The sequence below is a fragment of the Lineus longissimus genome, chromosome 10 (genome assembly GCF_910592395.1).
Source record: "Lineus longissimus chromosome 10, tnLinLong1.2, whole genome shotgun sequence".
NCBI classification, from domain to species: Eukaryota; Metazoa; Nemertea; class Pilidiophora; order Heteronemertea; family Lineidae; genus Lineus; species Lineus longissimus.
This window is the reverse complement of record NC_088317.1, coordinates 16,230,753-16,249,727: the sequence shown is the minus strand read 5'-3', so window position 1 is coordinate 16,249,727 and position 18,975 is coordinate 16,230,753. Positions and strand designations below refer to the sequence as shown.

The 18,975-nt window shown below is 42.9% G+C and overlaps 2 protein-coding genes and 1 long non-coding RNA gene across 6 annotated transcripts in view; 1 reads left to right on the top strand and 2 right to left on the bottom strand.

Annotated features, from left to right (window-relative positions):
* Positions 1-20: 20 nt before the first annotated feature.
* LOC135494666 (uncharacterized) lies at positions 21-7,328 on the bottom strand. Of its 2 annotated transcripts, none has more exons than XR_010448425.1 (5): positions 7,168-7,328; positions 6,540-6,654; positions 5,692-5,907; positions 4,598-4,783; positions 21-832 (listed from the first exon to the last, which is right to left on the bottom strand). It is a non-coding gene; the product is annotated as an uncharacterized LOC135494666 (long non-coding RNA). The 2 variants fall into 2 exon arrangements; XR_010448426.1 differs by having other exon boundaries at positions 5,692-5,896.
* Positions 7,329-11,953: 4,625 nt separating this feature from the next.
* Positions 11,954-18,392, bottom strand: LOC135494433 (cell division cycle protein 23 homolog). Its single transcript, XM_064782385.1, has 11 exons — positions 18,349-18,392; positions 17,984-18,050; positions 17,604-17,784; positions 17,062-17,294; positions 16,479-16,656; positions 15,698-15,877; positions 14,444-14,608; positions 13,610-13,718; positions 13,063-13,279; positions 12,769-12,885; positions 11,954-12,372 (listed from the first exon to the last, which is right to left on the bottom strand). Exons 1-11 carry the CDS (start codon positions 18,375-18,377, stop codon positions 12,199-12,201), a joined length of 1,650 nt encoding a protein of 549 aa, XP_064638455.1. The 5' UTR covers positions 18,378-18,392; the 3' UTR covers positions 11,954-12,198.
* A 230-nt stretch (positions 18,393-18,622) lies between these two features.
* LOC135494431 (UDP-glucose:glycoprotein glucosyltransferase 1-like) overlaps positions 18,623-18,975 on the top strand; it is a 34,589-nt gene continuing 34,236 nt past the window's right edge. For all 3 annotated transcript variants that reach the window (XM_064782381.1, XM_064782382.1, XM_064782380.1), the window contains exon 1: positions 18,623-18,640. In XM_064782381.1, the coding sequence (XP_064638451.1) occupies positions 18,623-18,640 (18 nt within the window). The remainder of the gene's footprint in view (positions 18,641-18,975) is intronic.

The following is an 18,975-nucleotide window of genomic DNA, read 5'->3' as shown; positions in this document are numbered from 1 at the left end:
ACCTGCATAGTCTACAATTTTATTCTTAATTGAAATTTAAAACAATGACAGGTTGGAGGCCTACGTGGGCCTGTTCGTGGTAAAAAGAAAAAACGGAACTGACAAGAGTGATTATGATCTCCAGTCAAAGACCAACATCAGGGAGCATCAGGACTCCACCAGACTGTTCTTTCTGCCCACAAGATGCGAGGTAAAACGAGCAACACAAATTTATAAATGACACGAAAGAGTAAACAGTTTGAAGGAATGCCACATAACTATCAGGTATTTTCCCTCTGGACTGGTGATAATCAGACTGGCCTGAAATTCTCATTATCGACCACTCCTCAGCGAAAATGGTTATCCAACAAAAAATGGGGTCATTGTATACAGTGGTACTGTATTACCCCGATGAGAAGCATTTACTGATGTCCCCCACTCTCAACTAAGATATTTGCAGACTCTTCATTTCATTTGTAAATAGGCATCGATTATTTTTGTTACATTCAATGGGGCAACCATTCAATGGACCCAGTCCTACAATCTCAGGAAGAGCCAAGTCTGCACATAATTACTGGTATGCAGATTTGCCCGCGAGGCTGAAAAGACCTGAACATTGCCACCGCTTTAGGAGTGTAGCAACAATATTGCTTCAAAGCAAGAAATGAATCTGCACATATTTACTGGTATGCAGATATGCCAGCAAGGCATCAAAACCTTCATAAGCCCTTAATGAGCAACTAATTTATAAAATTACAAACAGGATTTATCTTACAACTGTACTGCTCCAAAGAAAGAGCCAAGTCTGCACATAACTACTGGTATGCAGATGTGCCTGTTCGACAAAAAGACCCTGAACACTACTACCAAGCAACACTAATTTACAATTGACATGAAAGAGTATACAGTTTGAGGGAAAGCCACATAACTATTAGATAATTGCCCTCTGTACTGGTGATAATCAGACTGGCCTGAAATTCTCATTATCGAGCACTCCTGTGGAAATGAATCCAACAAAAAATGGGGTCAATACTGTATTACCCCGATGAGAAGCACTTTACTGATGTCCCCCACTCTCAGCTAAGATATTTGTGCGCGTACCGGTTTGACTACGGGCTGAAGTTGACGATGTACTCCTGACGGAGCCATTGGGTGCTTCGCCCGCTCATTGACCGAGGCATGGTGACCTGGAGACAGTGACCGGATTAGCACTAGCTGGTCGAAGGACACTTCACAGGGCGTCAATTCGCAACTTCTCATCATTTTAAGGCACGACCTATTAACGTGGACCAAGTTTTACCCAAAAACCTACTCCTTACGTAGCGTGGGGTACCAACCCACCGCAGATTCAGGAGTGTGCAATGGTTTCGGAATATCCTACACCCAATTGTGCTGCCCATTCGCAATAGGTTTGCCGACCGTCATGCCCTCCCGACATCGCCATCTCTCAGGTCGGTAACAAGAAGGTGCAATGCGGCTGCAAATTTTTCCCAGAGGGGCGAGATAATGATCATTTCAGACCGATCAGAGTGTCACAAGTTCAGAGCGAAATCACCTGACAGTTATATGGAGTTGCACCAAAGTGCAGACTCTTCATTTCATTTGTAAATAGGCATCGATTCTTTTTGTTACATTCAATGGACCCAGTCCTACAATCTCTGGAAGAGCCAAGTCTGCACATAATTACTGGTATGCAGATTTGCCTGCGAGGCAGAAAAGACCTGAACATTGCCACTGCTTTAGGAGTGTAGCAACAAAATTGCTTCAAAGCCAGAAATGAATCTGCACATATTTACTGGTATGCATATATGCCAGCAAGGCATCAAAACCTTCGTAAGCCCTCAATGAGCAACTAATTTATAAAATTACAAACAGGATTTATCTTACAACTGTACTGCTCCAAAGAAAGAGCCAAGTCTGCACATAACTACTGGTATGCAGATATGTCAGCGAGGCAGACAAGACCTGAACACTGCCACTGCTTAACAAGGGTACCACTGATATTGCTTCAAAGCAAAACTTAAGTATGCATATAATCGCTGGTATGCAGATTTGCCCGCGAGGCAGAAAAGACCTGAAGACAGCCACTGCTTTAGGAGTGTAGCAACGATATTGCTTCAAAGCAAAAATGATGTTTGCACATAATTACTGGTATGCAAATGTGCCTGTTCGACAAAAAGCCCCTGAACACTACCAAGCAACACTAATTTACAATTGACATGAAAGAGTATACAGTTTGAGGGAAAGCCACATAACTATTAGATAATTGCCCTCTGTACTGGTGATAATCAGACTGGCCTGAAATTCTCATTATCGAGCACTCCTGTGGAAATGAATCCAACAAAAAATGGGGTCAATACTGTATTACCCCGATAAGAAGCACTTTACTGATGTCCCCCACTCTCAGCTAAGATATTTGTGCGCGTACCGGTTTGACTACGGGCTGAAGTTGACGATGTACTCCTGACGGAGCCATTGGGTGCTTCGCCCGCTCATTGACCGAGGCATGGTGACCTGGAGACAGTGACCGGATTAGCACTAGCTGGTCGAAGGACACTTCACAGGGCGTCAATTCGCAACTTCTCATCATTTTAAGGCACGACCTATTAACGTGGACCAAGTTTTACCCAAAAACCTACTCCTTACATAGCGTGGGGTACCAACCCACCGCAGATTCAGGAGTGTGCAATGGTTTCGGAATATCCTACACCCAATTGTGCTGCCCATTCGCAATAGGTTTGCCGACCGTCATGCCCTCCCGACATCGCCATCTCTCAGGTCGGTAACAAGAAGGTGCAATGCGGCTGCAAATTTTTCCCAGAGGGGCGAGATAATGATCATTTCAGACCGATCAGAGTGTCACAAGTTCAGAGCGAAATCACCTGACAGTTATATGGAGTTGCACCAAAGTGCAGACTCTTCATTTCATTTGTAAATAGGCATCGATTCTTTTTGTTACATTCAATGGACCCAGTCCTACAATCGCTGGAAGAGCCAAGTCTGCACATAATTACTGGTATGCAGATTTGCCTGCGAGGCAGAAAAGACCTGAACATTGCCACTGCTTTAGGAGTGTAGCAACAAAATTGCTTCAAAGCAAGAAATGAATCTGCACATATTTACTGGTATGCAGATATGCCAGCAAGGCATCAAAACCTTTGTAAGCCCTCAATGAGCAACTAATTTATAAAATTACAAACAGGATTTATCTTACAACTGTACTGCTCCAAAGAAAGAGCCAAGTCTGCACATAACTACTGGTATGCAGATATGTCAGCGAGGCAGACAAGACCTGAACACTGCCACTGCTTAACAAGGGTACCACTGATATTGCTTCAAAGCAAAACTTAAGTATGCATATAATCGCTGGTATGCAGATTTGCCCGCGAGGCAGAAAAGACCTGAAGACAGCCACTGCTTTAGGAGTGTAGCAACGATATTGCTTCAAAGCAAAAATGATGTTTGCACATAATTACTGGTATGCAAATGTGCCTGTTCGACAAAAAGCCCCTGAACACTACCAAGCAACACTAATTTACAATTGACATGAAAGAGTATACAGTTTGAGGGAAAGCCACATAACTATTAGATAATTGCCCTCTGTACTGGTGATAATCAGACTGGCCTGAAATTCTCATTATCGAGCACTCCTGTGGAAATGAATCCAACAAAAAATGGGGTCAATACTGTATTACCCCGATGAGAAGCACTTTACTGATGTCCCCCACTCTCAGCTAAGATATTTGTGCGCGTACCGGTTTGACTACGGGCTGAAGTTGACGATGTACTCCTGACGGAGCCATTGGGTGCTTCGCCCGCTCATTGACCGAGGCATGGTGACCTGGAGACAGTGACCGGATTAGCACTAGCTGGTCGAAGGACACTTCACAGGGCGTCAATTCGCAACTTCTCATCATTTTAAGGCACGACCTATTAACGTGGACCAAGTTTTACCCAAAAACCTACTCCTTACATAGCGTGGGGTACCAACCCACCGCAGATTCAGGAGTGTGCAATGGTTTCGGAATATCCTACACCCAATTGTGCTGCCCATTCGCAATAGGTTTGCCGACCGTCATGCCCTCCCGACATCGCCATCTCTCAGGTCGGTAACAAGAAGGTGCAATGCGGCTGCAACTTTTTCCCAGAGGGGCGAGATAATGATCATTTCAGACCGATCAGAGTGTCACAAGTTCAGAGCGAAATCACCTGACAGTTATATGGAGTTGCACCAAAGTGCAGACTCTTCATTTCATTTGTAAATAGGCATCGATTCTTTTTGTTACATTCAATGGACCCAGTCCTACAATCTCTGGAAGAGCCAAGTCTGCACATAATTACTGGTATGCAGATTTGGCCGCGAGGCAGAAAAGACCTGAACATTGCCACCGCTTTAGGAGTGAGGCAACAAAATTGCTTCAAAGCAAGAAATGAATCTGCACATATTTACTGGTATGCAGATATGCCAGCAAGGCATCAAAACCTTCATAAGCCCTTAATGAGCAACTAATTTATAAAATTACAAACAGGATTTATCTTACAACTGTACTGCCCCAAAGAAAGAGCCAAGTCTGCACATAACTACTGGTATGCAGATGTGCCTGTTAGACAGAAAGACCCGAACACTACTACCAAGCAACACAATAGATGATAGATGTCTTTTCCAGTCAGAATGGAAGGGGCCCTATCGTGTTCAAGACATTTGAACTTGGTTGATGTGATCCTTGTCTATAACCCAGCTTGTTTACGAGAGATGTCACAGCACTCTACCAGCTTCAATTACCAGTGATTTTCTGTTGAGGCGCTGAAAATAAGACAATAGTTCTTTTGATTTTAATGACTTCTACAAAGACAGAGTTTTTAGAAACAGCTCCATGAAAGGCCTCTGGCTTACTAAGAGGGGGGTGTCAAGTGCACAAGGACATCTCACGGTGATTGCAGTTCACTCTGGAACCTTATGCGCCAGGAACTTGCCAACAGTACCGACTAACAACTTTTCAGAATGTAAAAATTTCTATTAACCCTTTAGCTCCTGTACTGCACGTAGCCGCCCATGTTTTAAACTCCCGCCCTAAGATAACCAAGCGGCTGAGAGGTAAAGTAACACCACAGGGCAATGCTTGGAGTGTAATCTTCATAATAAAACTCATTCTTAGGTGGGTTGCTGTACATTTTACCGAGTAATACAGGGCTATAGTGAGTTGGCAAGTCTGCCTCCTGACCCCATTCATGTATTCATATACAGTAGACTGCCAGGTTTTGTTTTTCGATCGATATTAGGTTGGATTATCATACATTAGGGTTTCTTTATGGATATTTTTGATTAGGTAGGAACTTCTCATGATTCTATTGCTTACTACATGGCCTTTTTATGAATTTTCATTAAATTGCTGAGAGGGTTAATGCTGTCGATACCAGGGGGTTAAAATGAAAAGTTAGCTTCAAAATAAATATCACTTGTAGTACTTCATTTTCAACTTTTTGTATCTCTTTTGCCAAAAGTTTATACACTATAGGACTACATGGAAATCTTCAGGGAGATACTGGAAAAATATTTGTAGACCCCCAGGAGCTAAAGGGTTAAAGGAACACTTACAGGACAGCACTTGACCATATTCTTGTCATTCTGGATATTCTTGCTTTCTGATAAGTTAATATCCAGCAGGCAGGCTACAGTACATCTATCCTGCACAGATTCACATTCACACCAACCTTGTATTCTAAGATTGCTTGTCCCTGCAACGACATTGTAGATTCCTTCATCTTTTTCTCCAGTCAGCTGATCACAGTGAAATCTTAGTGTTAGTGGTGTTGGAGTTGCAACCCTCAGCACGTGAACTGATCTTGGCTTGATTACCACGAGGACGATGGTGTGGTAGCTTTTCTCTTTTCCAGTCTGTGCCATCAGATGGAGGAGCTGGAATAGGACTACCGTTTTCATTAATAACATTTTCTAAACAAAATAAACAATGACGCGGAACAGTCCCCTGGCTTTTCCACACCTAGATAATCATTTGCCAAATATGAAGACACTAGGCAAATGCGAAGCTGTTTTAGAAACAAGTGCCATTACCTGCCATAAGCAGATCACTGGTCTGAAGTGCAATACAGACAACCATCATTTTTGCTCAGGTTCAGTGAATAGTTGTCAGTAACTTGTTACATACATTCAGCAAGATAAAATGTTGAGAATTGTCTGCGTTGTTGTCCAGTTTCTTATGCCTAATGTTTAGGCCAACCTTCCTTCAGTCCACACAAGGAACTCCTGCTGTTTTTATCACAAGATGCCTTGGATGGTGTATTAATGTGATGAAATACTAAACACCATCTCCAGATAATCAGCCGTGTCCACTGTCTGAGGCGATTTGATGTTGAGCAGATTTTTGTTCATTATTTGGGCAGGAATCAAGATTTAATCTATGTCAGCCAGGTTCAGAGACATGAATTTAACTTCAAGCCCTATGGGACTGCATACTTCTCTTGCCTGAATGAAGGGCAAGAAAATTCAATGCTGACAGCTTTTCGACTAGTTGACGGAATATGAAGAACAATTTTCTTACCCGAAATATTTACTCCTTCAATAGTCAACTGAATCCCTCTTCAGGATACACACACAGACCTTTATGTTTCTCCATGTTGTATCTCTCCATCTCATCTTCCTTGAAATCATGCAGGCTTAAAAATAATTCAAACTATTAGAATGCCTGAATTTGTAACACCTCAAGCTTTTCACTGCAAGGACGTCTCGACTGCAGCCAACAAATTTCTTCTGAATTTCTTTAAACATGTATTGACGAGTCTTCTTCCAAACCAGCTGTCACTGTCTCACCGAGTTCTATGATCTGCATCATTGTCTCACACAGGCTCAGATCACAGGCAAACGGAATCATTTCAAAATGCATGCTTTACAGCACAGTGTATTACTCACGAAACAACAAACATGCTACGACTTGCCAAGGAGGCAAATTGGGCATCTAATTATCAGTGCCCTCTATCATGTTTATCATTGTAAACACATTGTAACATTGTCATCATCTGATTAACACTGCTGGCTACCATGCAATAAGGCCCGGGCTTGATCCCAGGGGGATTCTTCGGCACACCTCTCAAGCCAGCATTGCCAGCTTCATTCTTCCGCTAAGGTCATTTGCATCAAGTCTGCAAAAGGTGCTCCCAAAACAGCCGTACCCTTGCGTAAGTCTGCTGTCAGAATGGTGGTAGATGTATCTACTGTCCTCACTCTGTCATTCATACCGTCTCCCTTTGGCGCTGTCCTTGGTTACCACGCCATCTCTTGCCCCAATCTTGCGGCTCCTGCTCCGTAACGTCATTACGCGTCCCTATAGTCAACTAACTATACATGGACCGCATCATGGTCTACAGCACGGCCTGGAAAAGGGGCACAGTTCTCATTATATAAAACTTGGCTGAATTTTGTGACATTATGAGAACACAATGAGATTAAGTGTCAGCTATTGTTTTTTGTTCAGAAACTATTTTTTGTCATTTTCGACAGCAAACAGACCCACACTGTGCTGACATGAATTCCCTCTAGTTTGTGACCTTCTTGCATGGTTTATGGTCAACTAGAACCTTGCCTACCAGGATTGGGACAGGTAAAGACCTAAATTCCCTTAATGTTGCAACTCCTGAAACATCTTACTGGTGCAGGGTTATGCTTAGAGAACCTGGATTGAAGAAAGTCTTTTGAATCGTGGGAGCAGCATCCCCAGGACTGCCCCTGAAGCAGTTACTACGGGGTCCCAAGAATCACATGGCAAAGGAGAAAAATTGCAGTTGACAAAAGACCAAAAGAAATGAAGATGCATTGTGACCTTATGTTCCACAATGGATGAGGAGCATGGTCTTTCCATAAACTTGGGTGAAGACATTCATAACATATGGTTCACAAAGTTCACAAAGTTGTCAATGAAAACCTATGCAATACCATACCGGATATACTTGGCTCCAGATTCTCCCCCAACAGTTGTACATGTTTTCACAGCTTGCCAGCACCATCCTGGCCAGTCGCTGTCTTTAGCTCTGTTGCCTGTTCGTCTTCAGTGTTGAACCTGCAGAAGTAAACCATTTTTTTGATAACTAGGAATAGGACAATATAATTTTCTGTGTCAGGGGTGGGACCCATAGGGTAAAAGCCCAGCAAAGGGCTGTGTACCTGTTCTATTAGTAAGCAAATAAAATCTCGCATACCAACTGACCATCTTAGTTTGGCCACAGATGTCATCCTCTCTTGCTGGTAAAGTACCGTCTTCCAGTCTCTTCCCATTCTGCATTTGCAACTGAAAGACACCTGCTTCTGACACAACACAGATTTCATGGTCTGGCCAGGCATGACCTTGGAATCTGTCCTTTCCAAAACAATTTATATCAGCCTTTGCGAGATTGTTTAGACATCAGCAGGCAGATAATGGGAACGAGTTTGGGAACATGTTTTAAATCAAATCATCACCAAAAGCATTCAAAATATCATGAACATTGGAAGACATGGACAGCTTGAATAAGCTTGTATATTTGTACTTTTATTCCATGGTGAACATACGTTATCTGTGAAAAGAGTCTTTTCAAAATGGCCAAATTTTCTTTACGAAGGTTGTCTATTGTTCTGTCTCTGATCCAGTGTCATTAATTTAATAATTTTAGAGAAAATCCTTTGCAATGACCAACTTTTGGTCGCAATGCTTTACAATAAAAGGTCAGAGAGCAGCCAGATATATTATGGCTAGCTCCCCCTTCCAGCTTGTGGCTAACTTTTATGGGAGGGGGGGGGGAGCAAAGCAGTTCTTTCTCTGCCAGTTTGACAATAGGCCAAAGTTTGCATGAAGAAAACCTTTTTGGTGTCCATACCCTCAAGGAGAGACAATTGGCCCCTGCTTCCTCCAATTTATGGCATAGCCCACTTCCTGGGCCAACATTTTGGGGGCAGGTACAGGCTTTTAGGGTGAGGGAGTCAGGGGGAGAGTAGAATAGTTCAGTAACTGGCACCGTATGCGAAAAGAACTTTCGACCATTTTGAAAAGACCCTTCTCACAGGCAGCGTAAGTTTACCATGACATAAAAGTAATAAATGTTTTCAATCAAATCATCACCAAAAGCTTTCAAAATATCTCATGAAAATTGGAAGATATGGACCACTTCAAGTCAATTGCTTGAATAAGCTTGTTTGTTACTTTATGCCAAGGTAAATATACCTTGGCTGTAAACAGGGTTATTTCATAATGGCCGCAATTTATTTGTGCATGTTGTCTATTTCCCTGGCCTACCTATTCTGCATAGACATGCTGGAAACTTGGGGTTTATTGAACACAGGTTTTTATCTCAAGCCTGAAGAAAAAAAAGAAGCTTTCTGTAGCGTCTGCAGTGCCCCACAGGCTAGAATCTGTTCTTTTTCCCCATTCTCACATACAAGGCCCTGTTCCCACGAAAATCAAATGTCACACATCCACACAGTCAATGCATGTTGTTCATTCACACAGCAAACATGTAGTGCGCAGTGCATGCAAAATGACGACGAAACATTGTATTCAGTTATCGCTTCAAGTTCAACATGATTTTCACCATTAAAAATGGTAAAAATTTCCACATAATTCAGTTTACCAGAAGCAGAATTACACACAAAACAAGAATACCTGGCTCCGGCACTTTGGTGAGTATCACAGAACACAGAATCGTATGTTTTTTTATGAAAAAATCGCAGAGCACATGCGGCCGGAACGCCGCCATCAAATTTTTTGCAACCACACAACATTCCTTTAGGCCTATCATTTCCCCGATAACACAAGAAACGCAAAAACATCGGAATATGGATGAGCCTAATGATACCTAATCTATGAAGTTACCATCAAAGAGTTGTCTTTATGCGCGAAATATAGGTGAAATCAGAGAATTAAACGGGGAAGTTTCGAAACATAAATACCGCGCCGGTGGATTCCCCCACCTGAGGCAGACGATCGGCACGTGGGATTACGTCATTATCATCAGGCGGATGGGGGTGATTACGTCATTATCATCAGGCGGATCAAACTCGCACAGTGCTGAATTCGTTCCTTACAACGCTGAAATTTCGGCACTGGGCGAGTTTGGCGGATGGGGCGTTTTCGGCGGCAATCAAAAAAATCCTGTGTATTACTTAGACCCTTAATCGAATTTATTTCCCAGGTACATTTTTCTCTGTTACCTGTCCGAATTTAGGATGTTCTGAAAAAAAAATGAGAGCGTCTTTCACCGTCATTCATCAATGAATAGCGGGACGAATAGTTGGTTGTGACAATGTCTTTCACGACAGGCCAAAGCCTTGTCCATTCAAAAAATTTGACTGTGTTTGCATGACGCAGGTTCTGATTAATTCTGTCCGAGCCAGCCCGGTTCTTCTCCATAAGTCAACAATAGAGACACAGTCCTGAGGAAAACATCCTCTAAAGACTGCCCCAATGCTCAATATATGAGTTATAGGTCATGGGGCAAATCCAAGAAGATGTATTTTGTGACGGCAGTATCTAAAACCACATACCACATACCACATACCCACATACCTACATGCCAATTTTTCCAGGTGGGGCAATCCAATGAGGGTTGAAGCTTTTCCTTTGCCTGTGATGCGGACTGAAAAAGTGGAATGGGTCTCAGGGAGGACTCTGAATAAAGAGTTTCACACAAATAGCTAGAACATCACTCTTAACACCTCAATCATATTCATCTTCTTCATTATCATTATAGACTCATACTGAGCCTCAAATTTGAGCCAAGAGCCAAGAATTTTAGTTCCTTGAAAGGGCTGGTTCATCCAGAAATGCTATCCTGGGTTATCCCCGGCCCTATTGCGTGGTAGTCTGCTGTATTAACCACCTGGCATGCCGGGCTATATGGCTCCTTGCCGAAAAGATGGGAAGAAATCACTGAATGCAGTTTCCTGTAGAGTTTGCTGACCATGATTTAGTGGAGAGTCTGACTGATCTACCCCTTTCTCGAAGGTGTACACTTTGCCTAATCTCAAACTACTGGGGGGATTTTGCAAAGTTTCAATGAGGGGATATCCCCTCAAATTTGATCGGTGGGGCGTGGCCATAAACAGGATTCCTCTAGCAGGTTCTATAGACCTGGGGAGGGGAGGGGGGGTCACTCCCAAAGAAGGGGTATGCACATCCGTGTCCATGGAAATTTTTAAGGCCCTCATGGTAGGTAGGCGCGGGTTGTGAGCACCTTCAATCCACAACCCTTTCAGAGGGTTGAGAAGTATAATTTGCCAGCCACAGTGTTGCAATTACAATTTGCAAGTCTGCTGGGCTTTCTCTCCTCATGGTCAATGTTGTGTTTTTAGTCAAGTTTAATGCAGCAGGAGGTTGGTAAAGCAATTCCATTGGCTTTTACAGGCAAAGCTCCACTGAATGGAAGCGCAGGCCTATGCCTTGATAGGGATAGCCACCCCTTGCTGGCTTTTTCCAGATTTGGATGTGCATACCCCTTTCTATCGGAGAGACACATGTATAATGAACTGTTGTAATTGAATTTTACTGGGCGGGACGGCTTGAGGAGGTGGGCAGGACAAGCAGTCCACGGCTCAAATCTTGGGCAGGAACGCGGTGATCTGGCTACGAGCTTGGGCCTTGGCATTGTTGCCATTCTGCTGCATGGAGGGACTGTCTGATCTGGCTGAGGGCAAGGTGCTTGACATTGCTGCTGTTGTTTTGAAAATGTTCGGCAGTGTGTCCAAGTTCGGGAGGAACCGTTACACTTATGCCAAGTAATTCAAGTGGGAATGTGTTGTTGTTTCCCGACAACCCTTCGAAGTGACCCGGATGAAAACCAAGCAGCCAGGCCAAGTTGTTTCGCTGGGAAAAAGCTTTGTTTATCAACAGGGGAGGGGTATGGCCAAAACTGGTGTATTTTGTCCTGTTGACATCACAAAAGAAGCAGCACAAAAGTCGTCAATTTTACATTTCATTAGATAAAATCACACATTGAAACTTGATTTCATGAACCAAGTTCATCTTTGTTGTCAAACTTACAGCACAATATAAGAGTCAAAACAGGTCTGATTTGTATCTTTGTATCATTAAATATAACCACAAACTTTGGATAGAGTAACTTTAACATAATTTCATAGATGAATACATACTGGTCGTTTTACAGGTTATAGTCAAATGTCAGATTAATTGGAGAAAGAGGGTGGTGTACTTGACAAATTCCGCCCAGAAGTCCAATTTAGTCAAATGTCAGATTCATAGGAGAAAGTCTACTAGCACTTGGTGTGTCCAACAGCGTGTGTGGGCGCTCCCGAGTAATAGAGCCAACATCTTCCTCCATCGGTAGACCAGCCTCACCGAGTGATCGTAGACTAGCTATCTGTCGCAGTAACGCCTTTCCTTCCTCTCTCATCTGGAAGGAGAATTAAATCTTGCATTAGATACAAATGTATATTCAAAGTTGTGACCTAAAGTATTCTTAATGGAACATTGAAGGAAATTTTTGGTGGCAATCAGGACTATTTAGCCAATTCTGACAAATCTCATGACTATTTGCAGCACTGGTGCAACAGAATACCTTTTCGATTATCAAATTTAAGCAGAGGTTGAAGATTGAGATACACAGCACGGGGAGATTTTGATATCATCCCATTTCAAATTCCAGAAAACAACCCAACACTGTAAAGTCAGTCAGGAGCTGTCATGAATTTCCTGGTGGATCCCTTGCCTTGTGACTGAAAATATGACAAAATGGGGTCACAAAAGCTCCTAACTGGTTTTACAGCATGTTTTGTTTGGGCAGCCATACCTCGTTGAATTCTGTACACTTGGTAGCAGCAGCATATGCTTCATTCAGGCGTTCATGTTTCAGGTGGAAATTGGCCAGATATTTGTACGCCTGGGCTAGTTCTTCCGCGTTGAACGTCTGGAATAGAAGATGATGAGATTTAACAACATTGTTTTCTGTCTGGTCCATAAAGTAGCCTCCTAAGAAATCTCAAAAAAGTGTGCTATTGACCATGATTTTGGATGAAAATGTCCAAAGAATGTAATTCCCCCCCACACCCCTGACAAAAAATCTCGCAACGGGCTTTCTACCTACCCCTTGTCGCTGCGCCTCGTTGATGTATTCCGTGTAGGCCACCGCTGCTTGTTCCTCCTCGTTTAGTTTATCGTACAGCCGCGCCAGCCGGATCAACGCCGTTCCTTCCACATCGCCGATCGAATGCGCCTTCCAGAAGCATTTTTTGGCTTCTTGAAGACGGTCGAGTTTCTCATAAGTTGCACCTAAAGCCACTGTCATTCTCGAGTCATTTGGCCTAGAAAAATTTAAAGTAGGCATCGATTTTTATCAGAACTGTCAATTTGTTAGTCACGATGTTGACAGATAAAATGTGCTGTTGACAAATCTTTTTGTGACTTAAAAACTTCAAGACTTTTCAAGTTCAAATCTGGAGAACTGATCTTTGTGTCCTATTTGAAAGAGGAATTACTTCTTTGGTGTCATACGCTTTGATAAAAGCAAAGTTTAATCATCTTTACAAAAATGGCAGCAGAGACTGTTTCAATGACTTGCATGAAGTCGATGATGGTGCCCAGTGTGAATATTGCTGATTGTGGCAATGTTTATCGCGTCCAAAGATGCTTACCGAAGCTGCTGTGCTTGCCGATAGTAGTACAAACAATAGTAGGGCATTTTGAGGATTTCATACGTTTGTCCCAAACCATACCAAGCCCGGTAATCTCGCTTGTTCACCTCTGAAAACCAGAGAAGGTACAATAATCTTAAATCCAAGTTAACATTGGATTAGAACAAGGTATTAAGTCCACTGGTCAATTCTGCTATTTTTTAACCATTTGATCAGCGGGTGCAACCCTTTAACTTTTAGAATGACTCTCTCTCTCTCTCTCTCAGTGGGACTGTGGTTGTGTAAATGTGTTTTTGGTGGTGCCATAGATCAAACATTTGTGTGTCCTTGGAATGAGGCATAAAATTGATGTTCCTTGTACCTGGTGTCTCAGCCAGGCCAAGCAAAGACCACACCAAGTGAGAAACATGAGTAGATTTTTTACACAAAGGGTAACGGGGGCTGCACCTTGGTATTCTGGTTCAGATAAACACTATGTTCCGGTAACTATACTCAGGGCTTCAAACTTCTCCCTGGTCTGTCGCTGAAGGTCTCTGATATGATGTAGAGAGATCATGCGAATAATGATTGTATGCATTATTTAGCCCTTAGGCCTTATAAGAAAGAATTTGAGTCTGAAATAGACTTGGTAAACTCATTTGCCATGTGGAAGTCAAAAACAAAAAAACAAAAATTTGAAGAAAAACTTTTTTTGAATTTTTGTTTCTGCAACAGGCTTCTGACCCCAGCAGCCTGGCGGCCCCCGAGGCAGCCTGGCGTTTTCCTGGTGCCCCCTTGTTCAGACTTGCACCCCAACAACATGCTTATAGTAGTTGGAGAGCCCTGTATACTAACCGATGGCTTGTCGGTAGGCCTGTATTGCAGCCGATGAATTCTTCATCTCCATATACTCGTGGCCCATCAGCGTCCACGCGGAGAGATAGTGTGCGTTCAGTTTGAGTGCCCTCTGGAAGTATAGTACCGCTTTGTCATGTTGTGATCGCAGACTGTAATAATTACCTGAAACAGAAATAATATTTAGAATAAAACTTGGATACGATTTTGTCACAATAACAGCCGTACATCATCGGTCAAGCATCATTATGTTATCGAGAGAAATATCAACAGGACGGTTTGTCGCAACTTTTCTTAATGAAAACCAGATACGAGATTGCGCGCACATGATATTTACAAATCAACAATGTTGTTGACCTAAATAAATCAGGATGGACAAGTTTAGAGACCTCTAGTGTTTTTCATATCGTTCTGGCCAAAGGTACTTATTGAACTCAGGAATGTGACCAGATCACATTTACCAAAAGATGGTGGTGTTGCACACACTACTAGATTATCCTTAGGGTAGGCCATGCCAAGGCTGAAAAGAGTATAGCACTTTCACAGAGTGAACTAATAAGCCAGTCAACTATGACACCGGCTGCCCAGGGCTGTGTGGATCCCACTAATACAGTTTAGTGACAAGAGGACAGCCAGGTACCTTTGGCCAGATTTAAGCTGGTCAACTATGACACCGGCTGCCCAGGGCTGTGTGGATCCCACTAATACAGTTTAGTGACAAGAGGTCAGCCAGGTTCCTTTGGCGAGATTTAAGCTGGTCAACTATGACTCCGGCTGCCCAGCGCTGTGTGGATCCCACTAATACAGTTTAGTGACAAGAGGTCAGCCAGGTACCTTTGGCCAGATTTAAGCTGGTCAACTATGACACCGGCTGCCCAGCGCTGTGTGGATCCCACTAATACAGTTTAGTGACAAGAGGTCAGCCAGGTACCTTTGGCCAGATTTAAGCTGGTCAACTATGACACCGGCTTCCCAGTGCTGTGTGGATCACACCTATACAGTTTCGTGACAAGAGGTCAGCCAGGTACCTTTGGCCAGATTTGAGCTGGTCAACTATGACACCGGCTTCCCAGTGCTGTGTGGATCACACCTATACAGTTTCGTGACAAGAGGTCAGCCAGATACCTTTGACCAGATTTAAGCTGGTCAACTATGACACCAGCTGCCCAGGGCTGTGTAGATCCCACTTATACAGTTTAGTGACAAGAGGTCAGCCAGGTACCTTTGGCCAGATCTATCTGAAGAATACTTTACCAATAACACAGCATGTCTCCACTCTGTATTTATCCACCTCACAGCAATGTAATGCTAGATGGGCCAATTCGAGTCTCATTTCTTTGACGTAGAGTAGATTGGAGAAGGTGTCCATGTGTTCAAGACGGCAGGGGTCAGTTGGTTGGAGTTGTGTAAATGCTTCCACTGCCTGGTCTACATCTGAAATAATCAAGTTTGAAGATGTTAGATATTGTTGAGTATAAAGAAAATCATGCAATGATAATTATTCAGGAGTAAAGATGCTCTTGAAACAAGCCCACAAAAACACCTCGGGAAAGAGAAGAGAGACCAAATACATTGCACTTTCCTAGACAGGGACTGAAAAGAGGTGACCACCTTTTTCGTCTTAGGACTGACCACTGCAGACTTACAGCCCAGCTTAAGAGGATGAACATGGCAGAGTTCGGAAGGTGCCAGTGCAAAACATCAGATCAGACACCAGAACATGTGCTCCAGGACTGCCCACTCTGGGACCCAGAAAGACTTGCCACATGGCCATACGGTGCATCAATGGAGACAAAGCTCTGGGGATCAAGGGAGGAACAAGAGATGACAGCCAGGTTTATTAGAGACATTGGCCTGGTTCTTACAGTGCAATCCTCTTGCGATGCTCCAGAACTGCCCATTTTGGGATACTGAGAGACTGGCCACATGACCATACGGTGCATCAATGGCAACCAAGCTCTGGGGATCAAGAGAGGAACTGCGACGACTACCAGTTGAGACAAAGGCCTGGTTCTGTGGTATAGCCTCAACTCACCTCTGACGTTATGATAATAAACAGCAATCTGTGACTTGATATAAGTACTCTTTGCAAAACCACATTCGGTCAGGTCTTGATAAACTTTAAAGGCCTCTTCGTTCAGCTGTAACTCCAGGTAAATATGGCCCAGGAAGAACTGCTTCATCCAGTGGTTTGGCAAGTTTAAACTTGAGAGCTGGAAATGATATGTTACAGAATATATCAATCATATCATATCATTACCATCATCGTAACCCTATTGGATTTTTGCCGGAGGTATGGTGTCCACTATAGGCTGCTGTCCACCTATGTGGGATCTTTTACTTGCCCTGGCACAAGGGACCACAGCTTTTTGTCTCATCCGACAGACCCTCGAGAACTTCTTACGTTATATATGAAGAGCCAGGAATTTTAGTTCCTTGAAAGCCACTCCAGTTCATCCAGAAATACAACCCTTAAAATGTTTATTTCATGTGACATGTTTTGGGGGTTAAGGGAAGGTTAAGTCTTTCTGCTTTGGACTTCCAAGGTGATGGCAAAAGCCAGCCCTGAAAGATGTATCAAGGTGTCTCCTCTCCTTGGAAATTGGGCACAAACTTACCATTTCTTTATCAGTGATTAGCAAAGCCAACTCTAGCCAGGCCCCCCAGTGAAGTGGCTCCTTGCGCACAGCCTCCAGAAGTGCATCCAAAGCTTCTCGATGTAGATCTAACTTTTTCAGTACTACGCCATACAGATAGAAACAGAATCCATCAAGTCCAGTCTCTTTTAGTTCTTTGTACAATTCTGCCCGTAAAACTCTCAGGTGCTCATTTTCAATTTTCTCTACAGGTCCTGGGAAAAAGAAATAAATGGTAGTATTTATAGTAATTTCCACAGGAGGGGTGTGAGCGTGTTTAATTTGTCATAAAAAAATACTCAGACAGTCACTGAACAGTTGGTAACGAGAACGAAAGTGCCCTGCAACCTCATGGGGTCATGAAGTTGTAATGCCAGACGGGCAAAACCATTTGCAAGACAGGGGAGTCCCAGTAGTATGTGTAGTGCAATGCATTGGTACCACAGGTACAGGTGAACCCCTGTTGGGCAGTGCCCATTCACTTGTTCCCTGGGAACAAGTGTTACCTATTGAATATTACCTACCTATCGAATCACCCTGATCATCAGCCTTTTTCTTCTCGCCCGACATATACCGTGAATACATGTGAAGGAAATAGCCCTTGCTGCTTTTGCAGTCGGTGAGAAAGTACGCCCCTCTGTCATATTCTTTCAGGTCGAAGTAACTCTTGGCTAATGTGTAGCGATCATACTCCTTCAAGAAGAGCTGGAAGGGTAGAAAATGTTGAAATAAAACGATCTGATAAGTTTATTGAATATGCTGAACACTAGAGTTGATAACCCACCCCACCCCAACTCCCCCAAACACGTGTGTGTACAATGGAACTCCCTTAGCAGACACCAGACACAATTTGTCTTTATGAAAAAGTACAAGGCAACAGTATCTTTTTCAACTTATGACTCACATCGGATTCCTTCTTTTCTTGAATTTCTGGTGTAATCTCATCAAGGGTGAATGACAACTCTGCTGACCTGAAAAAAAGTAAAAACAACTGTTCACATAAAAAATAAATCAGAGTTAAATGAAGTGTTTGGGAGCTGACCATTTATGCAATCCTCCTGCAACAAAAGGAATTGGTGGCTTATGGCATTGTCTGAAGTATATTTAGGCCTGGGCATTTTGGCTCAGCACTCGCAGCCATTCCTGCAACCTTAGGAAATTGTTGTGAAGATCCTGCCATTGGTGTATTGATTCTCCAGGAAGCAGAACTATAAAAATCTAGGCCTACATTATATACATAAATGATGTACTATGTTCATGTTGGCCTACACAAATTTCTGTATAAAAGAGAGGAGCATCCGATTGAAGTCACATTTCAGCCTTATCACGAATAATCAACACAATTTGTACCATTTTGCACTATGCAAGAGTCCTCTGCTTGAACACGCTTTATTAATTTTTATGAGATTTTCCTTTATTTGGGCTAAATCCCAGGATTTGTTGGAAATATTTGCTCCAGAGGAGCTCAAAATTTCTGCCATATTTATAGAAATAGATGGCGCTGATCTGCTTTGAGCCAATCAGATTTCGCCAAGCTGCAAAGATGGCGACCTCCATGAAAGTAAATTTTTTGACAAATTTTCACATTCTATATTGATTTTATCCTGTTTCTAGCCGTCCAAAATTATTTCAGATTTCGTGAGCATAATAAGACAAACATGAACAAGTTATCTGCGCGGGTGACTTTGGATAAAATGGCTTAAAACGAGATAAAAAAGCAGTTGACCGGCTCTTTTTTTGCCACGTACATGTATTCATACATGCATAGTGTGTAGTGTATGTACACTGTACTGTGCACATACATGCATTTGTCATGCACTACAGGGTGGCCCAGAATTATTTTCCCTTGCACAATAGAATTCTATTGTGTATCCATTGTGTGAGGGAAAATAATTC